General features: G+C 53.5%; 1 protein-coding gene across 3 annotated transcripts in view; it reads right to left on the bottom strand.

Moving 5' to 3' along the window:
* GRIN2A (glutamate ionotropic receptor NMDA type subunit 2A) overlaps window positions 1-19,910 on the bottom strand; it is a 327,406-nt gene that overhangs the window by 49,511 nt on the left and 257,985 nt on the right. For all 3 annotated transcript variants that reach the window (XM_081297655.1, XM_081297656.1, XM_081297657.1), the window contains exons 5-9: window positions 16,271-16,439; window positions 16,031-16,184; window positions 10,319-10,444; window positions 6,699-6,928; window positions 510-670 (exon numbers count right to left, since the gene is read on the bottom strand). In XM_081297655.1, the coding sequence (XP_081153781.1) occupies window positions 510-670; window positions 6,699-6,928; window positions 10,319-10,444; window positions 16,031-16,184; window positions 16,271-16,439 (840 nt within the window). The remainder of the gene's footprint in view (window positions 1-509; window positions 671-6,698; window positions 6,929-10,318; window positions 10,445-16,030; window positions 16,185-16,270; window positions 16,440-19,910) is intronic.

Genomic DNA, 19,910 nt, shown 5'->3' with positions numbered 1-19,910 from the left:
TTTATTTCCCTTCTCCTTCCCCGCCCACGTCCTCCACCCACTGGGTGCTGGGGTGGCACCCAGGGCTCCCCCATGCTAGGCGAGTGCTCCACCGCAGGCTCCCGTCCTCAATATTATAGTTTTAGTTGACAGGAGAGCTGTAATCAGTATGTACATGCTCTCCCCCCCAAACCCCATCTCCTACCTAAAATCTGATAAGGATCTTTTCCACCTCTTTAAAGTCTCAACCCTGTTAGATCTGTTTGGCTGAATATCCCACAGAGCTGGACCAACCTCTTTATCAGTTTAAGAAACCCCTCTGGTTCTCTGCATTTGAGAGTTGTCCTTAAGGGAACTCAGAAGGAAGTCGTGGCGCTCATCAGGTCAACAAGAACAGCCCTCACCAGTGTCCCTCTGGCCCACGCTCTCCAGAACACACGCACCGCACACAGACAAGCCCAGGGCGGCAGGGAGCCCTGTCTGCGAGGTTTAGGGCCACAGGCCTGCGGAGGAGAGCCTCCTGTCCTTACCCGGTCTTCAAGCTGACCAGGGCGTCCTCGACCCCTTTCTGGTTGTACTTGGTCATGTACTGGTGCATGTAGGGGTAGTTATTCCGGATGTTTCTCTCCGTGCTTCCATTAGGCACCGTCCCAAATCGAAAAGGTGGAGAATAATCATGAGGTCTCTGAAACTGGAGGGGGAGGGGGAGACAGAGAAGGACCAGGAGGAGAGTAGGGGAGCAGGAAGAGGGGAGGGGAGAAGAACAGGAAGAGGAAATTAGCAATCACAGCATCTGGTGCCAGGAGGCAAACACACATGCATGGTACTTCTCTGCCTCTTCCAGTGCAGTGTCTGTGTTTCTCTGTGCTGTTCCCCCAGTCCCAGCACAGGGCCCACCTGGCTGGGTGGCAGTAGATATCCTTCGGGATACATTTTCCTGTGACCTTATAGACCAGCAGGATACCAGGCAGGCAGGCAGGGCTCGGGAAATGCTGGCCGAGCTAGGATTAAGGTATAATTTTAGTCCAATTCATTTCTCCGCCTTGTGATGAAATTCTAGATGACCCACGGATCGCACCCTGCTCTGAACTCCACTGGTAGTTACTTTTACCCGGAATGTGACCCTGTTGCCCTTCGTCCGCTCACTTCTGTAGTCACCAGTCTCTACGGGCTGTACTCAGGGAATGCCCAGGGGACCAGGCACAATTCCGGGCACACGGCAGGCTGGCTCTACGCAGCAGCTTCCCGAGGAGGCCCAGGACTGCACGGCTCTTGAGCCTCTGTAAAGGCACGTTGTCCATGGTCCATGTGCCTCCCCTGACCACCTGGCGAATGCTGTCTGTCCTCTGCATTGAGAGGTCAGGTGAATCTACCTGATGGGAGGTCAAGAGGACTAGTTGGTTCTGAGTCCCAGAAATACAGCTACACCTCGACATGTCACCGGAAGGGCTACAGCCGTGAGCTCAGGCTTGCTGGGGGAAATCGGTCTGTGTCACTTAGAGCTGTGGGACCCGAGGCAGCTCACTTTGCCTCACACCGGCCCTGCCCACCTTCTCCCGGTGGAGCAGGGGCCATGCTGGTCCCTGCTCCGTGGGGTCTCTGAAGTGAAGAAGGAACCAGAGCTGCAGGTTTCTGTGAAATATGGAGCCCTGGAGCCAGAAGGCAGTGGGCAGACGCAAGTGAGGACTGGTCTGGGCCAGTGCTGTGCTGGGAGCCCTGGAAGGGGTCACTGGATCCTCAGGACAGCCCGGCGGGGGCGAGGCTGAGAGGCCCCGACTTACACATGGGGACACTGAGGCTCGGGTGTCACGTGGCCCAGGACTGCAGGGTCAGCAAGCCGAAGCTGGAACTGAAACCTACAGGGGAGGCCCTCACTCATCGTTCCTCAGAGACCACCGAGTGCCTCCTCCTCAGAGAGGGTGGGGGCTGGAGACCCCAGAGCGAAGACACCCTGTGGGTCCGCGTCAGACCAGTTTCCAGGACTCGCTCAGAGTCCTCTCCAACTTCCAGCGCCACGTGCCTTTCCTGGAACCGAGAACTGCCTGAGAAGCCTGCGGTTTTGCCCAAGTCAGCCCGACCGGCGACGTGGCTTTCTCCCAGACTCACACTCCACGTCACTGTTGGTCAGACTTTGGGTTGAAAATCATTTTCCCTGGATCAGGCAGGCCTCATAGACAGCCATAAGTGGCTTTGGGAGGAGGGCCCTTTCTTTGTCCCAATGAGATTCTCTGCCAAAACACGCCTTGCATTGAGTGTGAGTGCGTGTGCGTGTCTGTGTGCGTGTGTGTGTGTGTGCGCGCGTGCACCCCTGTGCAGCAAAATGCTCTCTGCAATCAGTTGGTCAAGCAGCGTCCTCGCTCATCACCAAAGTCGAGGCCCCTGCCCCGGCTCCTTGGGCCTGCAGCTGCCCTCGCTGAGACCACGCACCCGGGCGTGGTCATGGATCTGGCCCTGGCCACGACCGTCCACCTCAGAGGAGCTGCAGACGGACGCCTGTTTGACTAACGGCCTTCACTCCACTCTCCACTGTCCTAGAGCAGCCTCTGCTCTTTTGAGGCCTGCTTTCTTCCCTGCCCCTGATGGGCACAGTGATGGAGACAGACGCCCAGCCTCTGTGATGCCCCGGCGTTCTCTGGCTTTGGGAGCAGCATCCTTCACACACACTTCAGCCTGGGGCCAAGATCCAGGGATCTAGACCAGAGACTGACAGACTTGTTAAGGCAGGACGCACAGCACACTCCACCGCTTCTCTGTGTGTTCCCACAGGCGTGCCCACGCTCACGAAACTCCACAGTATTCCTTCTTCCACACGTGACACACTCCGGTGTTATCCATTACGCTTTTAATGGTCACAACTCTGGGTTTCACGGTCACAGAGGAGTCCCGGCCTACAGTGTGAAACAGGTAGGGCATCCCGTCTCTAGAGTCCAGGTCTCCGTGGAAGGCACTCCATGGCGGTCCCAGGCAGCCAGCCCTGTTCCACTGTAGTGGGACTCTGTCCCAGAGAGCTCCGAGTGTCATCGGAAAGGAACGAGCACTGGTGTTAGGGAAGGAAGGGGCAGCACAGAGTGTCCCCTGCCTGCAGGACAGAGAGCATCGACCCAGGGTCCAAGGAGGCCCTGGCTCTCTCCAGGCTGCCCTCACTGTCCCTGCGCACTGGCTGCCCCGGCCTCGGGGAAGACCCAGGGCAGCTGCTCTCCTCCCACGTGGAATTGTGTTGTTTGGGGGCAGCTCAGTAAGGAGCCTGCCTCAGTTTCTCTAGCTGTACACTAAGGACCCCTTCTGAAGTTAATTGTGAACTGCTTCAAAACACACCTGGCATCCCCACCGCTTGCCACGCATCGCCCATCCTGTACGTGATGATTTCATACGCACGTCTCTCGGAAACCTATTTTACTTCATCCAGAGTCGCTGGGCCAAGGATGAAGCCAGCCGCCCTCCAGGCTGGAGAGCCAGCCTCACTTTCTAAGTCTCCCCTTCAACCTGGGGACCCGTTGAAGCCGTCCAGGAAACAACATGGCCAGCACCGGTGGTGGACAGGGAGAGACGCAGGTCAGGGAAAGAAGACTTCTAGGAAAATGCAGCGATTAATCGGGTTGCTCCTCCATTCTTCTTGTGAACCCCAATCCGCACACTGCTGTTAAAGACCTCGCTCGGCCTCTATGTCCATGGTTAAGGACACCTGGAGCCTGTGGCCCTGTTTCTAGCAGGGTCTTCAGCGGGTGAGGAGCCGGGTGTTGGTGGACGTGAGCATGTGGCAGAGGCAGCCTTGATGGGAGCCCGGGGTCGGAGGCTCCCTGACAGGAGCCCTGGACCGGGACCACACAGCGGCACAGGGAGGCACCACTCCTCGAGAACACGCGTGCAGAAGTCCCTGGATTCCTTCCTTCCACGGGCTGTCACAGAGATCAGCCCCTGCAACAGCCCTCCAGGCCCCGGAAGTGAGGAATGGTTTGTATCAGACAATGACAATGACGGGGAGGAGGAGGGGGAGGAGGGAGAGGAGGGGGAGGAGGAGGAGGGGGAGGAGGAGGAGGGGAGGAGGGGGAGGAGGAAGAGGAGAAGGAGGAGGAGGGGGAGGAGGAGGAGGAGGGGGAGGAGGGGAGGAGGGGGAGGAGGAAGAGGAGAAGGAGGAGGAGGGGGAGGAGGAGGAGGAGGGGGAGGAGGGGAGGAGCAGGGGGAGGAGGAGGGGGAGGAGGGGGAGGAGGGGGAGGAGGGGGAGGAGGAGGGGGAGGAGGAGGAGGAGAAGGAGGGAGATGAGGAGGAGGAGGAGGAGGGGGATGAGGAGGAGGAGGAGGGGGATGAGGAGGGGGAGGAGGGGGAGGAGGAGGAGGAGGAGGGGGAGGAGGAGGAGGAGGGGGAGGAGGGGAGGAGCAGGGGGAGGAGGAGGGGGAGGAGGGGGAGGAGGGGGAGGAGGGGGAGGAGGGGGAGGAGGAGGGGGAGGAGGAGGAGGAGAAGGAGGGAGATGAGGAGGAGGAGGAGGAGGGGGATGAGGAGGAGGAGGAGGGGGATGAGGAGGGGGAGGAGGGGGAGGAGGGGAGGAGGGGGAGGAGGAAGAGGAGAAGGAGGGAGATGAGGAGGAGGAGGAGGAGGGGGATGAGGAGGAGGAGGAGGGGGATGAGGAGGGGGAGGAGGGGGAGGAGGGGGAGGAGGGGGAGGAGGAGGAGGAGCAGGAGGGGAAGGAGGAGGGGGAGCAGGGGGAGGAGGAGGGGGAGGAGGAGGAGGAAGGAGAGGAAGACTAGGAGGGAGAGAGCAATGAGAGAGGAAGTGGGCAAGAGGAGGTGGCCCTGAAACAGGGTCATCTCCCGTGGGCCAGCTGTACCGCGAGGGTTTGGCATTTTGCCTCTGTTAGGAAAGGAAACCTCGGGCTGTGGGCATATGGAAGACGTGGGACCACAATATGGTGAGGTTGGGGTCTGAATCCGGCTGCATTGACCCCAAACTCGACATTGCTCTTCCACTACCTGGATCCGCCTCTCAGAGATGGCTTTCCTCATCATGGTGGTGCCCAACGCTCTGGAAAGGGTCCCCACCCGTGTGCCAACTTTCCTTTAGTCATTCCAGGGGAGCGTTTGCCCACGAATTCTCCTATTTGTAAGGCAAACCCAAGCTCATGGGAACACACAATGGGCTCCAGATATGCTGCATTCACTGCAGGCGCTAATGGTTTAACCGTGTCAGCAACCTGAGTGCTTACGCAGGTACTCATGATTAAAAACCAAAACAAACACTGTGTGCAGTATCACAACGATTTCATTTATATAGATTTTCATTTTGCACACTTGCTTGGTTTATCTGCCATTAATATTCCAGGAACAGTTAGCCTATTTACTCTGATAATTCTGCTGTTCGTCTAATTGTAGCAAGCATTTAATTAAAAGGGCTATCGGTTTGTCTCTAATGCTCCTAGCAGGGAAACGGAGCTGGGTCCCATGAGGATCTATTGTCGGTCTCTGGGTGTTTCCAAATCAAAGGTCAGTAAAATTGTTAGTGCACTTAATGAGTTTTCCCACAAGTGGTCGTATTAGATCCAAAACTACAAAGCGAGCGACTTTTCCCCTTGAGCGACAGAAAGCAAAATTCGCTGCCAACTACCTTCTCGAAACTCCTCTCACTCAGGACAGTGCTCTCCCTGCGTCCTTTGGGCTTCTGGTCCCTTCTCCTAGGAACTGCAGTTTGGATCCCATAACAGTGGAGTACTTAGCAGTGCCGAGGGTCTGCAGGCTGCGATGGGCACATTCACACACGAGTTCCCTCTGATCCTCTGCACAATTCTCAGAGAACAGGCAGGCCGGGGGAGCTGGCCTGACTCGGCTGTCCTGGCAGGGGGCGAGCGGAAGCCACCCTGACCCCATGCCAAGCTTCACCTGGAGCCTCAGACACCCCGCGTCTCAGCTGGGGGTCTTCCGGCAGCAGCCCCCGCCCCACGGGCCAAGAACTAGATTGAACCTGCTTTATTAATAAGTGCCCAGGAGGAACCCATAAGGGTCGGGGTGTGGGGTACAAGGGAGGATTAGAAATCATCCTCAGACGCTGGAAACGGACACCTACGCAGTGCGGCAGCCCTGACGCTGCGGAGCTCAGCCGGTGGAGATGGGCTTCCCGAAGGCAAACTTCACAGGAGAGGCCGCCCTCTTTTCCTCCTCCAGGAGTTTCTGAATGGCCACTCAAGCCCTGCCACACTCTGCATTGCAATGAGGACTTGGGGGAGCAGGCCACAGGCGGGGGAGCTCTGAGGAGTGTCTGAGAAGGAGGAGGCCACAGGACACGGTCCTCGCTGTCCTCTGTGTTCCTTGAAGAGGTCTCAAGACAGCTCAAGAGCTGACTGAAAGTCAGTCGGAAGGCCGCCGGTTGCATGGTGGGGAGGAGCTACAGGCTGGTTTTGTCCCTCAACAGGAGTTTAGATATGAAATGTCTGGCATCACAGATGAGGAATCCAAGGCTTGGAGTACATAAGAGGCTCTCCAAGGTCACAGAGCCAGGAGGTACCTGCAGCCTAGCAGCCCCTCCACACTAAGTTTCTCCCGGCCCAGGCCAGTGGACAGTCCCCCATCATGCTCCCCAGGGAGGTGTGAGTCAGAGAGTGCCCACCGAGGCATCTTCAGGAAGACTGCAGAATCAGGAAGTGGGGAAACTGCTTCTAGATCAGATCCAGAACCCTTCTGAGGACAGCAGTTAAGACCAACCCTGACACAGAGACGGAAGCAAGGCCACCTTACCTTCTTGTCACTGAGTCCTGTTACTTGGTCCACAAACTCCTCCTGGATCATGAAAGCAGCCAGATTGGCTGTGTAACTGGCCAGGAATATGACGGCAAAGAAGGCCCACACGGACACCATGATCTTGCTGGTGGTGCCTTTAGGGTTCTGGACAGGCACAGAGTTGTTGAACACCAGGCCCCAGAGGAGCCAGATGGCCTTTCCGATGGTGAAGGAAGGCCCGTGGGGCGCTGCAAACGACAGGAGAGACACTCTCAGCACTTTCCCAACACGCGGACTTGCGTATGCACGAAAACTAGGGGCGGCCGTCGGCCACGCTGAGGATTGCTGGGGACGGGTTGGTAGCACCACAGCTGTGTCCTCTACCTGTCCTAGCACCAAAGCCACAGTCAGCTTCATCTTTCTTCAACAATTAGCATTCTGCCCACATTTCTATCTAACTGGATCTTGGCACATTTCTTTAAAAAGAAATAGGGAAAAAAATAAGAGAGAGAGAGAGAAAGAGAAAGCAGAGGGTTCTGAAAAACGGGGATTGGAGGAGAAGCAGCCGATGCCCTATTTAAATTTGGATTTGATTTCCATTTGGGAACCAATCTCCTCGATAAATGTAAAGAGAGCCTGATTAAACCCGTCGCCGGGGGCTGCTTCTGTAGGCATCAGCTGCGCCCTCCCAGCAGAACACGCGATTCAGCAGGCCTCATGTTTGGTATTCTAACTCGATGGTCCCTAGCAATGGCTCCTGTTCGATTCAGATGTAAAGTGAGCTCGATATAGGAATTAAACCAGCTAAAACTCTCTCCAAATGGAGACATTAAGGAACAGAACAATAGAGCTTAATTCTTCCAGCACTTCACAGATGGAAGACGTCTCATCGCAGGGTCGCAGAAAATGAACCTGGCTCTGCTCTCTCCCTCCGCGTCTCCTTGCAACGGCTACGCGTGTCCCTTTTAAGATTCTTAGACTTTCCTTGCAATAGACTTAACTAAAGAGGCAGAACAATGCTGGGGAAATTTATTGAGATGGGGCCGACTCAGGCTGTAAAACACTCACGTTTGTGTTTTCCAGTCTGAGTTTTGCACAGGGAAAAATCAATTTATGTCCTTGTTTTGAGAGGAAAGAAGGTCTTCCTTTAACAGAAGGTTAATTTTTATGTCATTTAAGTAAATGAAAATGTGAAAAAAAAAAAAGATCTTACGGAGACCAGGAGACCAGTTTGCAATGTGAGCAGAGCGGGCAATGAATAAAGTGGCAGAGTGTGTTCAGCTGAGGAGGTGACGGCGTCTGGGCAGGGAGCTGTGCGCACCAGGTGCGGGCACCCCTCACCGTCCCTCATCCACCACAGTCAGGGGAGACCAGCCAATTCCACCATTTCACTCATTCTCTCCCGTTTCTCTTTGCCTCCCTTTTCAATCTCATGGACTGATTCCCAAGAAGCTGGGAACTCTTAGGAAAAAGTAATAATAATGATTAGAGTCAAACCAGCTAACCTCACGACTACTTAGTTTTATTAGAGATGCATGTTGATCCAAAGTGACAGCTTCTCGGGAATCAGACGTAGGTGGCCACAAGGGACCTGTCCAGCACTCTCGGGGATTCTGATCCACGAGTACTATCACTGGGCTACATAGAACTTTCCCCATAAAGTGCAATGGAATGTAACAGAAAAGCATTTTGCACACACACAAAAAAACCCACAAGGAGGTGGACCTATCATTTCCTGGGAGTCGTCACATGCACAAGAGCAGGACACAGGAACCCTCCACCTAATGGGAGGGCTGGGCAGTTTGCATCCTGGCCTTCTAGGGCACGCTGCAGCCGAGGGAAAGACTGGGGCATGGGATGGCCTTTGCAGCACTTTAAGAAAACAAAACAAAATAAAAACCCAACCCTTCATGATCATTCTCAAATGTACCCACTTATCTCCATCCTCATTTCCTACTTCAAGTCCAAACCACTCTGACCACTCGGACACCTTCTTCAGGGGTTCCCTGCTTCTATGGTCACTGTCCTTTCCTTTACCTGGACAGTGACCTGTTCACATGGTACACGTGGGTTACCGGCTTCCCTTCCCTGGTATTTTGAAGAAAATGTGAAGTGCTCGCTCTCCACGGCCAACCGCCCACCCCCGACTTCTTCTCACCCCCTGGGTCAGCTCCTGGCTGCTGGACGTGCCTAGCGGGCCCCACCTCGGGGTTGTGTGTCGGCTGTCCCCACTGCTGAAGTGCTCTCCTCTGCTCTTCATGTGACTGCGTCCTCCCATCTCAGGGCTCAGCCTGCCCCCAGCCTTCCTGAGCCCCCTTCCCGCTCTGGCACCCAGCTACACCAGCACCCTGCCCATCACCGTCACCTCACCCCTCTGCCCTCTTCTTTCAATGAGCTGCTCTCGGTGGTCACTGAGTCACGTGTTTATCCGATGCAGCCACAACCCCACGCCAAGATTCCTGAGGGAGGCAGCCTCTAGCTGACCCCCTTTGCTATCAGTGCACGACCCGGCACATGGCGCCTACTCCAGGAATATCCACCCCATCAACGTGTGACATCACAACAGCACAGACGCTGGTCACACAGATGTCAAGATCTGCCCTGCGGCCGCATGGTCACCCACAGAGAACTGCCTCGGCTTCCACTCACTGGAACCCCTGCGTGGCTAACTGCATGGCCTTTCATGGAAGGCACACCGTGTCCACTTAAGCACAAGGTGATGGTGACAGCGTCGTTACTGCTGGTTGGCTGGAGATGGCTCAGGCGGCAATGAGTGCTCTTCAACTGTTCAGAGGTGGAGGATTTCAGTTAAACTACGTCCCTCGTAGAGCCCCATGACCTCTGGGTGTTTCCCACGCTTGACCTTCCGGGGGGAAAAGCGTGCGTGTTGATGTCACGGGGCCCTGTCACGGGGAGCGTCTGAGAGCTCAAACTCTCCTACCTCCCCCGGCTCCTGAGAGCCCTGTGCCGGCTGTTGGTCCCCCCCAAGCTCCTGCTTGTCACCGAGGAGACTCCCTGTTTCTGAACTCTGGCTCCTGGGGGTGCCTCTTTGTGAGTTATAGCCAATAAGTGCCTCCCAATTCAATTTTCTACCTACCGGTTGCCTCTTGATCAAGCATGATGCACTGAAGTCGGGCACCATCAAGAGGGAAACGCGACTCCTTGGGGAGAGACACCACTTTATAGCTACGCTGTCAAGCGCATGCAAATGTGACTCAGTAAATTGAAGAACGTCCTTAAACTAGATTCTTTGTGTAGACTGAAGTGAAGACTCGCTACGATTCTCATATTTCTTTTGACACAGCCTTTTTAATTAATTGCCAAAATAACTTTGTTCAGAGCTGCTTCCTCAACAAATCAAATATCAACAGTTTTCATCTAACAATGATTGACTTCTCCTTATAAGATTAAAAGGTTTCATTTTGCTTTATCCTTTCATTTTTCTTTTCTTTCTTTTTTTTTTTTTAGCTGCAAGAAATGAACCATGTTTGTGTGACATGACAAGCCACCTCTGTGGTCCAGAACCACTGGGAGGAGGGGGTTCCATAGCCATGTGAGCCGAGGTACTCAGAAGCCAAATCCTCACTACGAGTGGGTGAGGAAGGTGGACCTGGAATCTACTGATAAAGGCTCCTCACCTTTCCCTTTGGCCAGGTTTCTGTTGTAGCCAACGGGACTGAAGTACTCAAAGACAAACACGGCGATGGCAGAGACGATCAGCAGCATCACGAACATCATCACCCAGACGGAGGCGCTGAAGGGTTCTGCAGGGAGACAGACCAGGGGACAGAAGCAGTCAGTCAGCGGCTCTCCACGCGGCCCAGGAGCCCGGATGTGATGTGTGGGCTCACCAGCCGAACTCCTCTAACTGGAACTGATCATTCAAAAGAAGCCAGTCATTAAGAAGAAGAAAAATGTATATATATATATATACATTTATATATTTTGTAAAATATTTGAGATACTTTATAAACTTGCATACGATATGATAAAACTAGAGAAGAGCAGAGGACATTTTGCAACTCAGATCAAGAGAACAGAAACAAAAAGGAATGATCAGATGAAAGGAGAAAGAAGAATGTAAGTAAAGAGGCTGCGGATCCCCCAGACCGGCAGGACCCTCCCGAGACCAAAGCTGGGGGACCAACGGTCGAGCACAGACTCCTGCAGCCTGGCCTGGTTCTGAGTCTTCTCTCCATCTGCACTTCTTACACATGGTGGGCTGGTGGGTAGGGATTTCAGAGGTGACGGGAGAATGACCACCTGTTGGGAAGGGTTCCAAAATCATGGGTTGAGGAAGATGTCAGAAGGTCATGGCCTCCACCGTGACTCTCAACTCAGCCTCTGCTACGTGCAGACCAGAGCTCTGGAGCCTGTCAGTCTTGCTGGTGCAGGCACCGGGCTTACATGCAAGGGGAAGCCATCTGAGGACACTGTGTCACGCGATGATTTAATGGAAAAGCCTCACTTAAGAAATGCAGGGAGACCTGGACGGGCAGCAGTCGGTGGGTGGACGGTGAGTCACTTTCGCCGGCTCATTTCCACATCACAGGGGCTGGCCAAGTCCAGAGGTTCTAAGGCTTATCACACTCTAGGAGGGTAAGAGACGCTACGCAAGATAAACTGGCCCTTTGATTCAACCCAGTTGAGGATGTGAAAATTAGCTGATGAAAGCCATTTTATCTACTTTTGATATAGATTTGCTAAAAAAATCAACAGAGACTAAAATTTCAAAAATGAGTCTATCTGCGCTTGATTGCCCCACAGGGAAGAAGTCTTATAGACACAGATGCCGTGGGCCTAACACCCGTTCCTCGTAAGCAAACATGTCTGAGGGTCCATAAGGGCAATAATGCTTCTCAACAATGAGTCTATGACTGCCCCACCCAGCCAGGAGTCATGCAAAGTCCGACTCAATGAGCTCAGTGTTTAGCACAAAACCACCACATCTGAGGCCTGAACTCCACGCTGCGATCTGAAAACGGGAACAAGGGCCGGGCCATCTGATTGTGATAGCGCGAAGACATTAAGAAGCAACCGGTAACAACACAACCGGCTTAACTCAGAGGAGCTCCGAGATCAGGGAGACCTTGACGGAAATCTATCTTACTCAGATCTGGCTTGAGTAATAGACAATATTAGGCCTCTGGAATCATATGAATTTGGTAATGAGGTGTATCCAAAAGGGAGAATAAGTAAATGAGTAATTAGGAGATTAAAAGTATTTAATAGTCAAGAGTAGAGATGTTAAACTAATTGTCAATTCTGGCGTGCTGATGGCATGGTGGGCCTTATCGGAGGAGTATTCTTGTGACAAGGACGTGAGCATTTAGACGTTTGTGATTCTCGTTACACGTACGTGAGCATTAAGATACTTGGCAGTGTGCCTTATCCACATCCGTACGTGCACAGTATGGCGAATGCAGCAGCGGGTTTGGGTTTTCCTTAGCACACTGGAGCCACGCGGGAGAGGGGGCTCATTCTGACTTGATGGCACAAGGGTGGAGTGTGATCTGCTGCTGTTCAGTCCCCAGTGGTCCCTGTCCCCCCCCTCTACCCACTGGTCTTCCTTCTATTTATAGACAGACGTCAAGGTGGGCTTCGGCGGGGCACATTCCTCTATGTGCACGGCACAATCCGGTCCACTTCACTCCAGTTCCTCCCTTTCCTGTCCTCCCTGACCGGCTTCTTCCTCTGCTCCACCCATCTCCCTTCTATTTCCGTGGGACCCTCTCCCGCTTTTCCTGTTCTTTTGCCCTGGATGCAGGCACGTCAGTTCCCAATGGCCAAGTTGTGGAAGCAGCCCCAGCAGGTGAGTGGTCCAAGGAAACGGGAATCACTGATCTCAGGATGAAGCCAGAAAAGGCGGCGGTGGGCGGGGTGGGTGCTGTCCGTGGCGCACCGTCGGATAAAACCCACTTGTGAACCAGGTGATTTCCCCGTCTCTGTGGGCTGTGATAACATTACAGGACGGGGGGACCCTGGCTGAGCCCTTCTGCTCACGTGTCAGAGTGTGCACTCCTGCAGGGGACTTCCGTGGGCATCCCGCCCACTAACGCACTGGTCAGAGAGTTCAAGGAGAGCTGCTCTGGCAACAAGATGGTGTCCCACTTGAACTGACAACAGTGTCCCTGGCCTGTGCGATGGCACACAGGTCAGGGGCTCTGCTGCAGTGTACCAAGTACCTGCAAGTGACCCTGAGGGACCGCTATCCTCAAACGCCACACACGTGCCCCACAGTGAAGAAAAGCGTTGGGGCAACAGCAGGACACGGTCCATAGCAGCTACAGAGGAACCCGGAGCCATTTTAAACAGGTGCAGATTATATCCTCTAATGACTTAAACCCAGAGCCGGCATCCACCACAGAGAAACTTCAATCCCGGAGACTCCAGGTCAGCTTTTCTTTGGGCTAAAGAATTCAAATTGCTTGGAAAGTCTTAAAAATTAACTGGATGGAAATGTGACAAGAGATGTCATCTCTGTCCTTGACGAACCATTTTTACACAAAAGCTCCGTGGCATTACCTGCACGTGTTTCCAGTGGGAGTTAATGGAGTTTGTGGAGGAGAGAGAATAGGGAATGATGAACAGCAACGCAATCCGATTTCGAATGTTTTGGCTCTTCCAGATGACTGAGCCAGTGAATGGGAAAATGTAGCTTAGCACGGTTCATTATGACTTTCAGAACCTGCAGATAATGACCGTGAATAAGGGGGTACAACGTCAGTCAAACAGGGATGTAATTTAGTGACTAGGGAAAATATTAACCTCCTGTGTAACAACAGCTTTGCAAATCGCTTCCTCCGGCTATATTTCATTTTATTTTTAAAATATACAGCAGGAAGACTGGGGAGTGGTTTTGCTAAATTTGGCAAAATACTTGACTTTTTATGGAAATGGTCTCTGATGCAGGTAAGACAAAAAAAAAAAAAACATCTAAAGAAACTGGGTTGAGGCCAAATTCAATGTCAGTGACCCAATTTTACAAGTCAAGTCGATTGATATATATATATTGATCTGACTGAATTGGAAAAAAGTTCTCTCCAGCTCACTAAGTAGATCTGAAGACAATTTGGAAAAAAAACCCCACCACATTTCTGTCACCTTTGTCCCAGGAACCCACTTCCTGCACCCGTTCTCCAGCCCCAGGGCACAGCCCTCTGCCAAGGGTCTGGGGGACAGTGGGAAGAGCAGCCGTGACTGAGGGTGAGGGCCTCTGGCCAGCGTCAGGACTGCACTTCCTGGTGCTCCTGATGAGGACACAGGCATCTGCCTCCGTGTCAGACACGGGGCCAAGGGACACGGAAGGAGCTACTGAGCGTGTCCTTGTCAAGCTCCACGTCACTCCAGTAAAGGGTACCAAAATTGAAGCGATGACTGCAAAATCAAATCCAGTGAGTGGCGAGGATTTCGGCAGCTTAACTGGATGATCAGAAATGAAGTCGTAAAGCCACATGCTGCCCAGAGTGAGGCACGGTCCAGAATCCTGTGAGTCAACATTTCAGCAGGGAGAAGGGAGCATGAAATCCCCACGGCGCTGACATCACACATAAGTGAGGACATGGGAGGAACCAGACCAAGGGCCTGCAGTTGGTTCCACAAGTTGGTTCTAGTCGGCAACTTTCCATAATAGAGATCTTTGTTTCTGGAAAAATGTGAGACATTTAGTTGACGTCAACACTGTTCTTACCCCTTTCTCTCTCTCTCTCTCTCATGCAGTTTTACTCTAGAGATTACAGTTTGCTTCAGCTCCCCAAATTTGGGGCAAACCTATTTATATGGGCATGCTAAGGAAGAATTAATCATCTGAATTCTGCTGGGCCTGGTGGTGCACCCCTATAATCCCAGTGGCTCGGGAGGCTGAGGCAGGAGGACCGTGAGTTCAAAGCCAGCCTCAGCAACTTAGTAAGGCCCTCAGTAATTTAGTGAGATTCTGTCTCTAAATAAAATACTAAGAAGGGCTGGGGATGTGGCTCAGGGGTCAAGTGCCCCAGGTTTAATCCCTGACACAAAATCTTCATCATCACGCTCATAATTCCACAATCTTCCACAAGACAACCACTTTTATTTATTTATTTTTAAAATATTTTTTGGTTGCCGAGGTGCCTTTATTTATTGCTAGGTGCCTCACACGTGCTAGGAAGCACTCTGCCACGGAGCCACAACCCCAGCTCAGACAGCGACTTTTAAAAAGCCATTTATAATAGCCAAACAGCCAATAGCACTCCGCTTTAAAGAGGTTCCACGGCTCTCGCCAGGGTACCCAAGTCACCCAGCTATGGCGCTGAAGGCCAGAGGACAGAAACACATCACCCTACCCTGATTTAGGAAAAAAGGTCTCCTGTAAACGTGTAGATTTATGAAACGGTTAAAAGAATGTCCTGCTTTAGAAACCATTGGGCTTAAAGGAAGGCACATTTAACATGTGACTCCATTCATCTCAAATCAGCGCAGATTCTTCAGACTGCTCCTGTTTGAGTGCGGAGGAGGGCGTGGACCAGGTGTGCTCATCATTATTCTCCCCTCCGACTCGCGGACCACCACTGCCACTGAGGTGGGGGGGACGGTGGTGGATGCTGAACGGAGGTTTACGGCTGACTGAAATCAACGGTGGACAGACAGGTTCATTCATTTTTTAAATGTTTTGCCGGGCTCTCAGCAATATTATCTACTAATTTACACTCTACAGAGCCCAGACCAGTATCTGAGTATGCGCAGCAGAAATCTCCCAGAGAAAGACAAGTGAAAGGCACCCACGGGGTGGGGCAGGGGGAGAAGTGCCATGACTCAAGTGCAAGAGGTTCTGGAGGGTGCTGGTGTGTGGTGGTGGGAGTAGATGGGACCCATTTTGTTTTATGACTCCCTCCTGTAAAACCACCAGGCCACGGAGGAGGGTCAGGACTGGGGCGAGATGTTCTTCTCCTTGTGAACTACCTAATGGGGCTCTGTTTCTGTAACTGGGGTGACTGGGCTAACTGGGACTGGTTAGGCTTCCCTCCGCCTGACTGCACTGTCCCGCTCTGTCACCTGGCTGGCTGGCATTGGCTGGACCCCCAAACATCCCTTTGTGGTTTTCAGGCTTATAAGGAGCGCCTTGCCATTGTTGGGGGCTGACCAGGGGAACAGCCTTAGGTTCTGGTCAGCCGCCACCGTGTGCTTCAATGAAGGCTGGATTCGATGGTACCTGAGCGGTCTGGGAGTCATTCATGAACCCCGGGACGAAGCTTGAACTGTAACAGTTGGTCACCCGGAACCCACCCAGGTCCAGTCTGGCCACAGGCTATGAGCCGAGGGGACGGAGCAGCTGTGACCCCTTGTGGGAAGGCGGGAGCCCCTGGAAGTGCACCTACCTAGGAAGGCGGAGGGGGAAACGGTGCCGTTGCTCCTGGACACCATGACGCTGATCCCCGTCTCCACGAAGGGCACGGAGAAGTCCACCACCTCCGAGCGCTCCTCGTTGATGGTCAGTGAGCCGACCGCCATGACCGCTCGCTGGTAGACCACCTGGAGGCGGAGAAGGAGCGGGGTCTGTGGCTCTGCCCCGCCGCCCGGCCCCCTGGGGAGGGCCTGCGGGACGGGCGCCCACCTACCTCCCCGATCATCCCGTTCCACACGTTGTTGACTTTCTTGCCGTGCTTCCCGTTGGTGACCAGGTAGAGGTCGTAGGTGAACTTCACGGTCCGCGAGAGCTTCTTCAGGATGTCGATGCAGAACCCCTTGCAGCACTTCTTGACGTTCACCCCCTCGTTGGTTGAATTGCTGTGAGGGAAACCCCAAGACGGCAGAAGGTCAGCGAGGGTGGGCGGGGGGGCTCTGCACTTGGCCAGCTCGTCTCCTGGGCCTTCCCGGTGGGGAAGGGGGGCTCGGGGGGAACTGGCCTTTCCAAGGACAGCAAGAGCAGAAGCGTCCTTCAGCACAGCGGGCATCATGACCACTGCCACGTGTGGGGGAATGGCTCCTGGCCAGGCGCTCCGCTAACGGCCACTGCCGGCTGGGTTGACCCGTGACACTTCTCTGAATCAGGAGCTGTTTTTCACCCCTTTAAGCAAGCAAGACTGGCCAAGCGTTCTTTTAAGAGTGCATGACACACAACCTCCTTAAACCTTTTTCTATCTAAAAGTCGATCATAAAGCTTCTCAGAAACTGGGGAGAGGACGACGTGAGATTCTCTCCACTTTATCCTGCACTTAAAAGTCTTGAAACCCAAGGCAAGAGGGCAGGGTTCTGAAAGACCTCCTAGAACCAGGAGACCCGCTTTCTACCCCACGCTGGAGCTGTGGACGCCATCTCTCCTGGCAGAGCCGGCGTCCATGAGGGTTCATTCACCACACTCCCCGTCTACCTGGATGGCATGAAGTACAGAAGGTGACACTCCAGGGGAAATGCGCTCCACCGGGGAACCCGTATCTCAACCCACACAGTGCTGTCGTCTGGAAGGCCGTCTTAGAATGTGACCAAGTCTCATGCCAAGAACACCCACACGGACCTTAAATTCTTCTAAAAATGAAGGAAACTTGGTCTTCCCAAACCAAGTGGCCAAGGCCCCCTCACCACTCACACAGGAAGGCCACGCCTCTGTGGACAAGGCACTTCAGTCCGCCCCGCACCAAGCCATCCTCTTGGCTCGACCTGGCCCTGGAGTCGCTGAGGTTACGAAACACGTGCTCTGTTAGAATATTCTATTTGGGGCTCATTTACACACGGGACTGTTTAAAAAAAGGCATAAAATGATGTTTATGGAAATCCGACCCCATCGTAGAAAACATGTGTCCATGTCATGAGAAAAAGAGCTGATTACACGGAGGTACAAACAGAATAATCACAGCTCTATAAAAGCAGAGGAGCTTATTGGAAAAAAGAAACTGGGTAGAACAACAATGGAATAGAAGCACAGCTATTTCTCAATGGTGGGGAGTTTTCTTCCTTGTATTTTTGGAGGCTTCCCCCAAATATCTAGAGAGTGTGGATACCTGCAGGATCCGAGGCACCACTGAATGCAGAGGGTGTGGATCTGCACCTGCACCATGGATGCAGGTTCTGGCTTTTTAGGAGACTGACAGGCCCCCAGGACTCCACGTTTACCAGAAGTGACAAACAAGGCTCGTCCCTGGGGAGCGTTGCCAAGAAAACCAACACGACGCTGTGTCTAACAGAAATCCTTTGCAACCATGGGCTGCCTCAGCCCTGACCTTTGGAAGATGCAATTGATCTAACTCGTGCTGATGCTGGGTCAGGGCACCCTAGTGATTCTCCACTGACATTGAGGACGTCGGACCCGTCTCACCTGGAGGCCCAGGCCCAGTCCACACATGGAAGAAAGGAAGGAGCAGGCTCCCACCCCACAGGAGCCAAAATCGTGAACTTGCACTTGCTAAGCCGTTTCTAGTCTTCCATAGGAAAGTCGATAGAGAGCGATTCAGTTTGGGGATTTCTCTTCACACTGACAGACTGGGGTCCGGGTGACCCCCTTGTTTCCAGCTCCAGTGCTACCAAATTTAAAGATTTCTAACTCTTCTTATTGACTGTGAAGCACCCCAGGCCCCGTGGGCCCTATCCAAACCTGGGGGTACCATGATGGGAAAGGAGGTGTCCCGCCAACGGCGCCCTCAGTTTTGCGTCATTCTTTCCACATCTGACCAACTTCTGCCCGCAGGACGCCCAAGCAGATCCACGCCTCCTGGGACGACCTCCCTCCTTCTCCCCCCAGGCCCTTCCAGCCCCCCCCCCCCCGTGTCCCCTGGGTGTCCTTTTGTCCCCAGCTTGGCTGCTGCTCTTTCCCCAGGGCCTTTGCTCCTGCACTCCTCTACCTGGGAGGCTCCTGCAGACCGTCACAGGTCCGCCTCCTTACCCTTCACACTGTCTTTGAGCACTACTGGGTGACCTCCAGAGCCGCACAGACCCCTTGCTCTCTGACCATGACACCTGGTTTGTCGTTTCACAAGGTCCACCATCACCTGGCGCTGCCCGCTTCCTTCACGGGCAGAGTCAGGATCTGACTGTCTATGACATGACCAGAGATCCCATCTCCTCTGTGCCCAGAACTGTGCCTGACACACGAACTGCACTTCATGCATGTTTATGTATCAATGTACTTACCTTTTTTTTTTTTACATTTTTATTTATAACAACATCTGTGCTATTTAATTGTGGAGGAATTCAGCAAAAATTATTGAAACATCATGTCCCTAGGTGGGGTCACCTGCTTGCCTTTCCTTGATGAGTTTCCTGTTCATCTCCAGGGAAGGGGAGCCCAGGTGAGGGACACGGGAGTGGGGAGGCCTATTCAGGATGGATCTATTTATTCCCTTCATGATCCATTCAGAATTTCACCTCCAAAGAAGTTGACCTTGTAGATAAAATTTTCTCCAAGCCAAAGTGTGCCTTCATAAGACATTTAGCAAACATATATATAAAATATACGCCCGACCCCAGGCTCTGGGATCCGGGCCTGCATCCTGACTAGTGGGGACTAAAGTCGGAGCGTGGTGTGGAGGAGTCACGGTGTCTGCTTGTCCTAGGCACCCCACAACCCTGGGTCCTGTGCTCTGTGACTGAGTGCAGAGATCAGCCAGGCACAGTCCCCGTACTGAGGTGGCTTGTCATCCAGCGGGAAGACAGACGAACTATAAACTGTAAAGCCAGGTGATACAGATAGAGATGGACTTTACCCAGGGCACTGCAGGGACAGGCAGAGCTGGCCTAACCTGGGGAGGCCGTGGCCAAGCTTAAAGACAAGGGGGAAGGAGAAGACCAGGAAATACTCGGTCCAGCAGAGGCCTTCCCTTCTAGTCACTCTCCTGGTGGTGGGGCCTGGGCCCATGCTGGCTTGGGAAAGCCTGGGCCATGGTGTTCTCTGGGTTCCCAAAGGGCTCATAAATAAAGACAGAGCCCTACCAGAGGGTCAGCTCTCCTTCAGCATCACAGACAGGAAGTGACAGAGGCAGCCCAGCTGGCTGTGGGTCAGCAGGGAAGCTGCAGAGGTCCAGTCTCCACCTGGGTGGCATCTGAAAGTCACACCCAGGTATGTGCCTGTCCTGAGCCTCCGAGGCAAACTTTTCTTTCTTTTTTGGTACCAGGGATTGGACCCAGGGGCACTCGACCACTGAGCACATTCCTAGCCCCCTTGATTTTCTGTTTTGAGACAGGGTCTGGTGCAGTTGCTTAGGGACTTGTGAGTTGCTGAGGCTGGCTTTGGACACGCCATCCTCCTGCCTCAGCCTCCCGAGCCAC

This window comes from Spermophilus citellus (assembly GCF_964194105.1).
Source record: "Spermophilus citellus genome assembly, chromosome: 6".
NCBI classification, from domain to species: Eukaryota; Metazoa; Chordata; class Mammalia; order Rodentia; family Sciuridae; genus Spermophilus; species Spermophilus citellus.
This window is presented reverse-complemented; position numbering and strand designations above follow the sequence as displayed.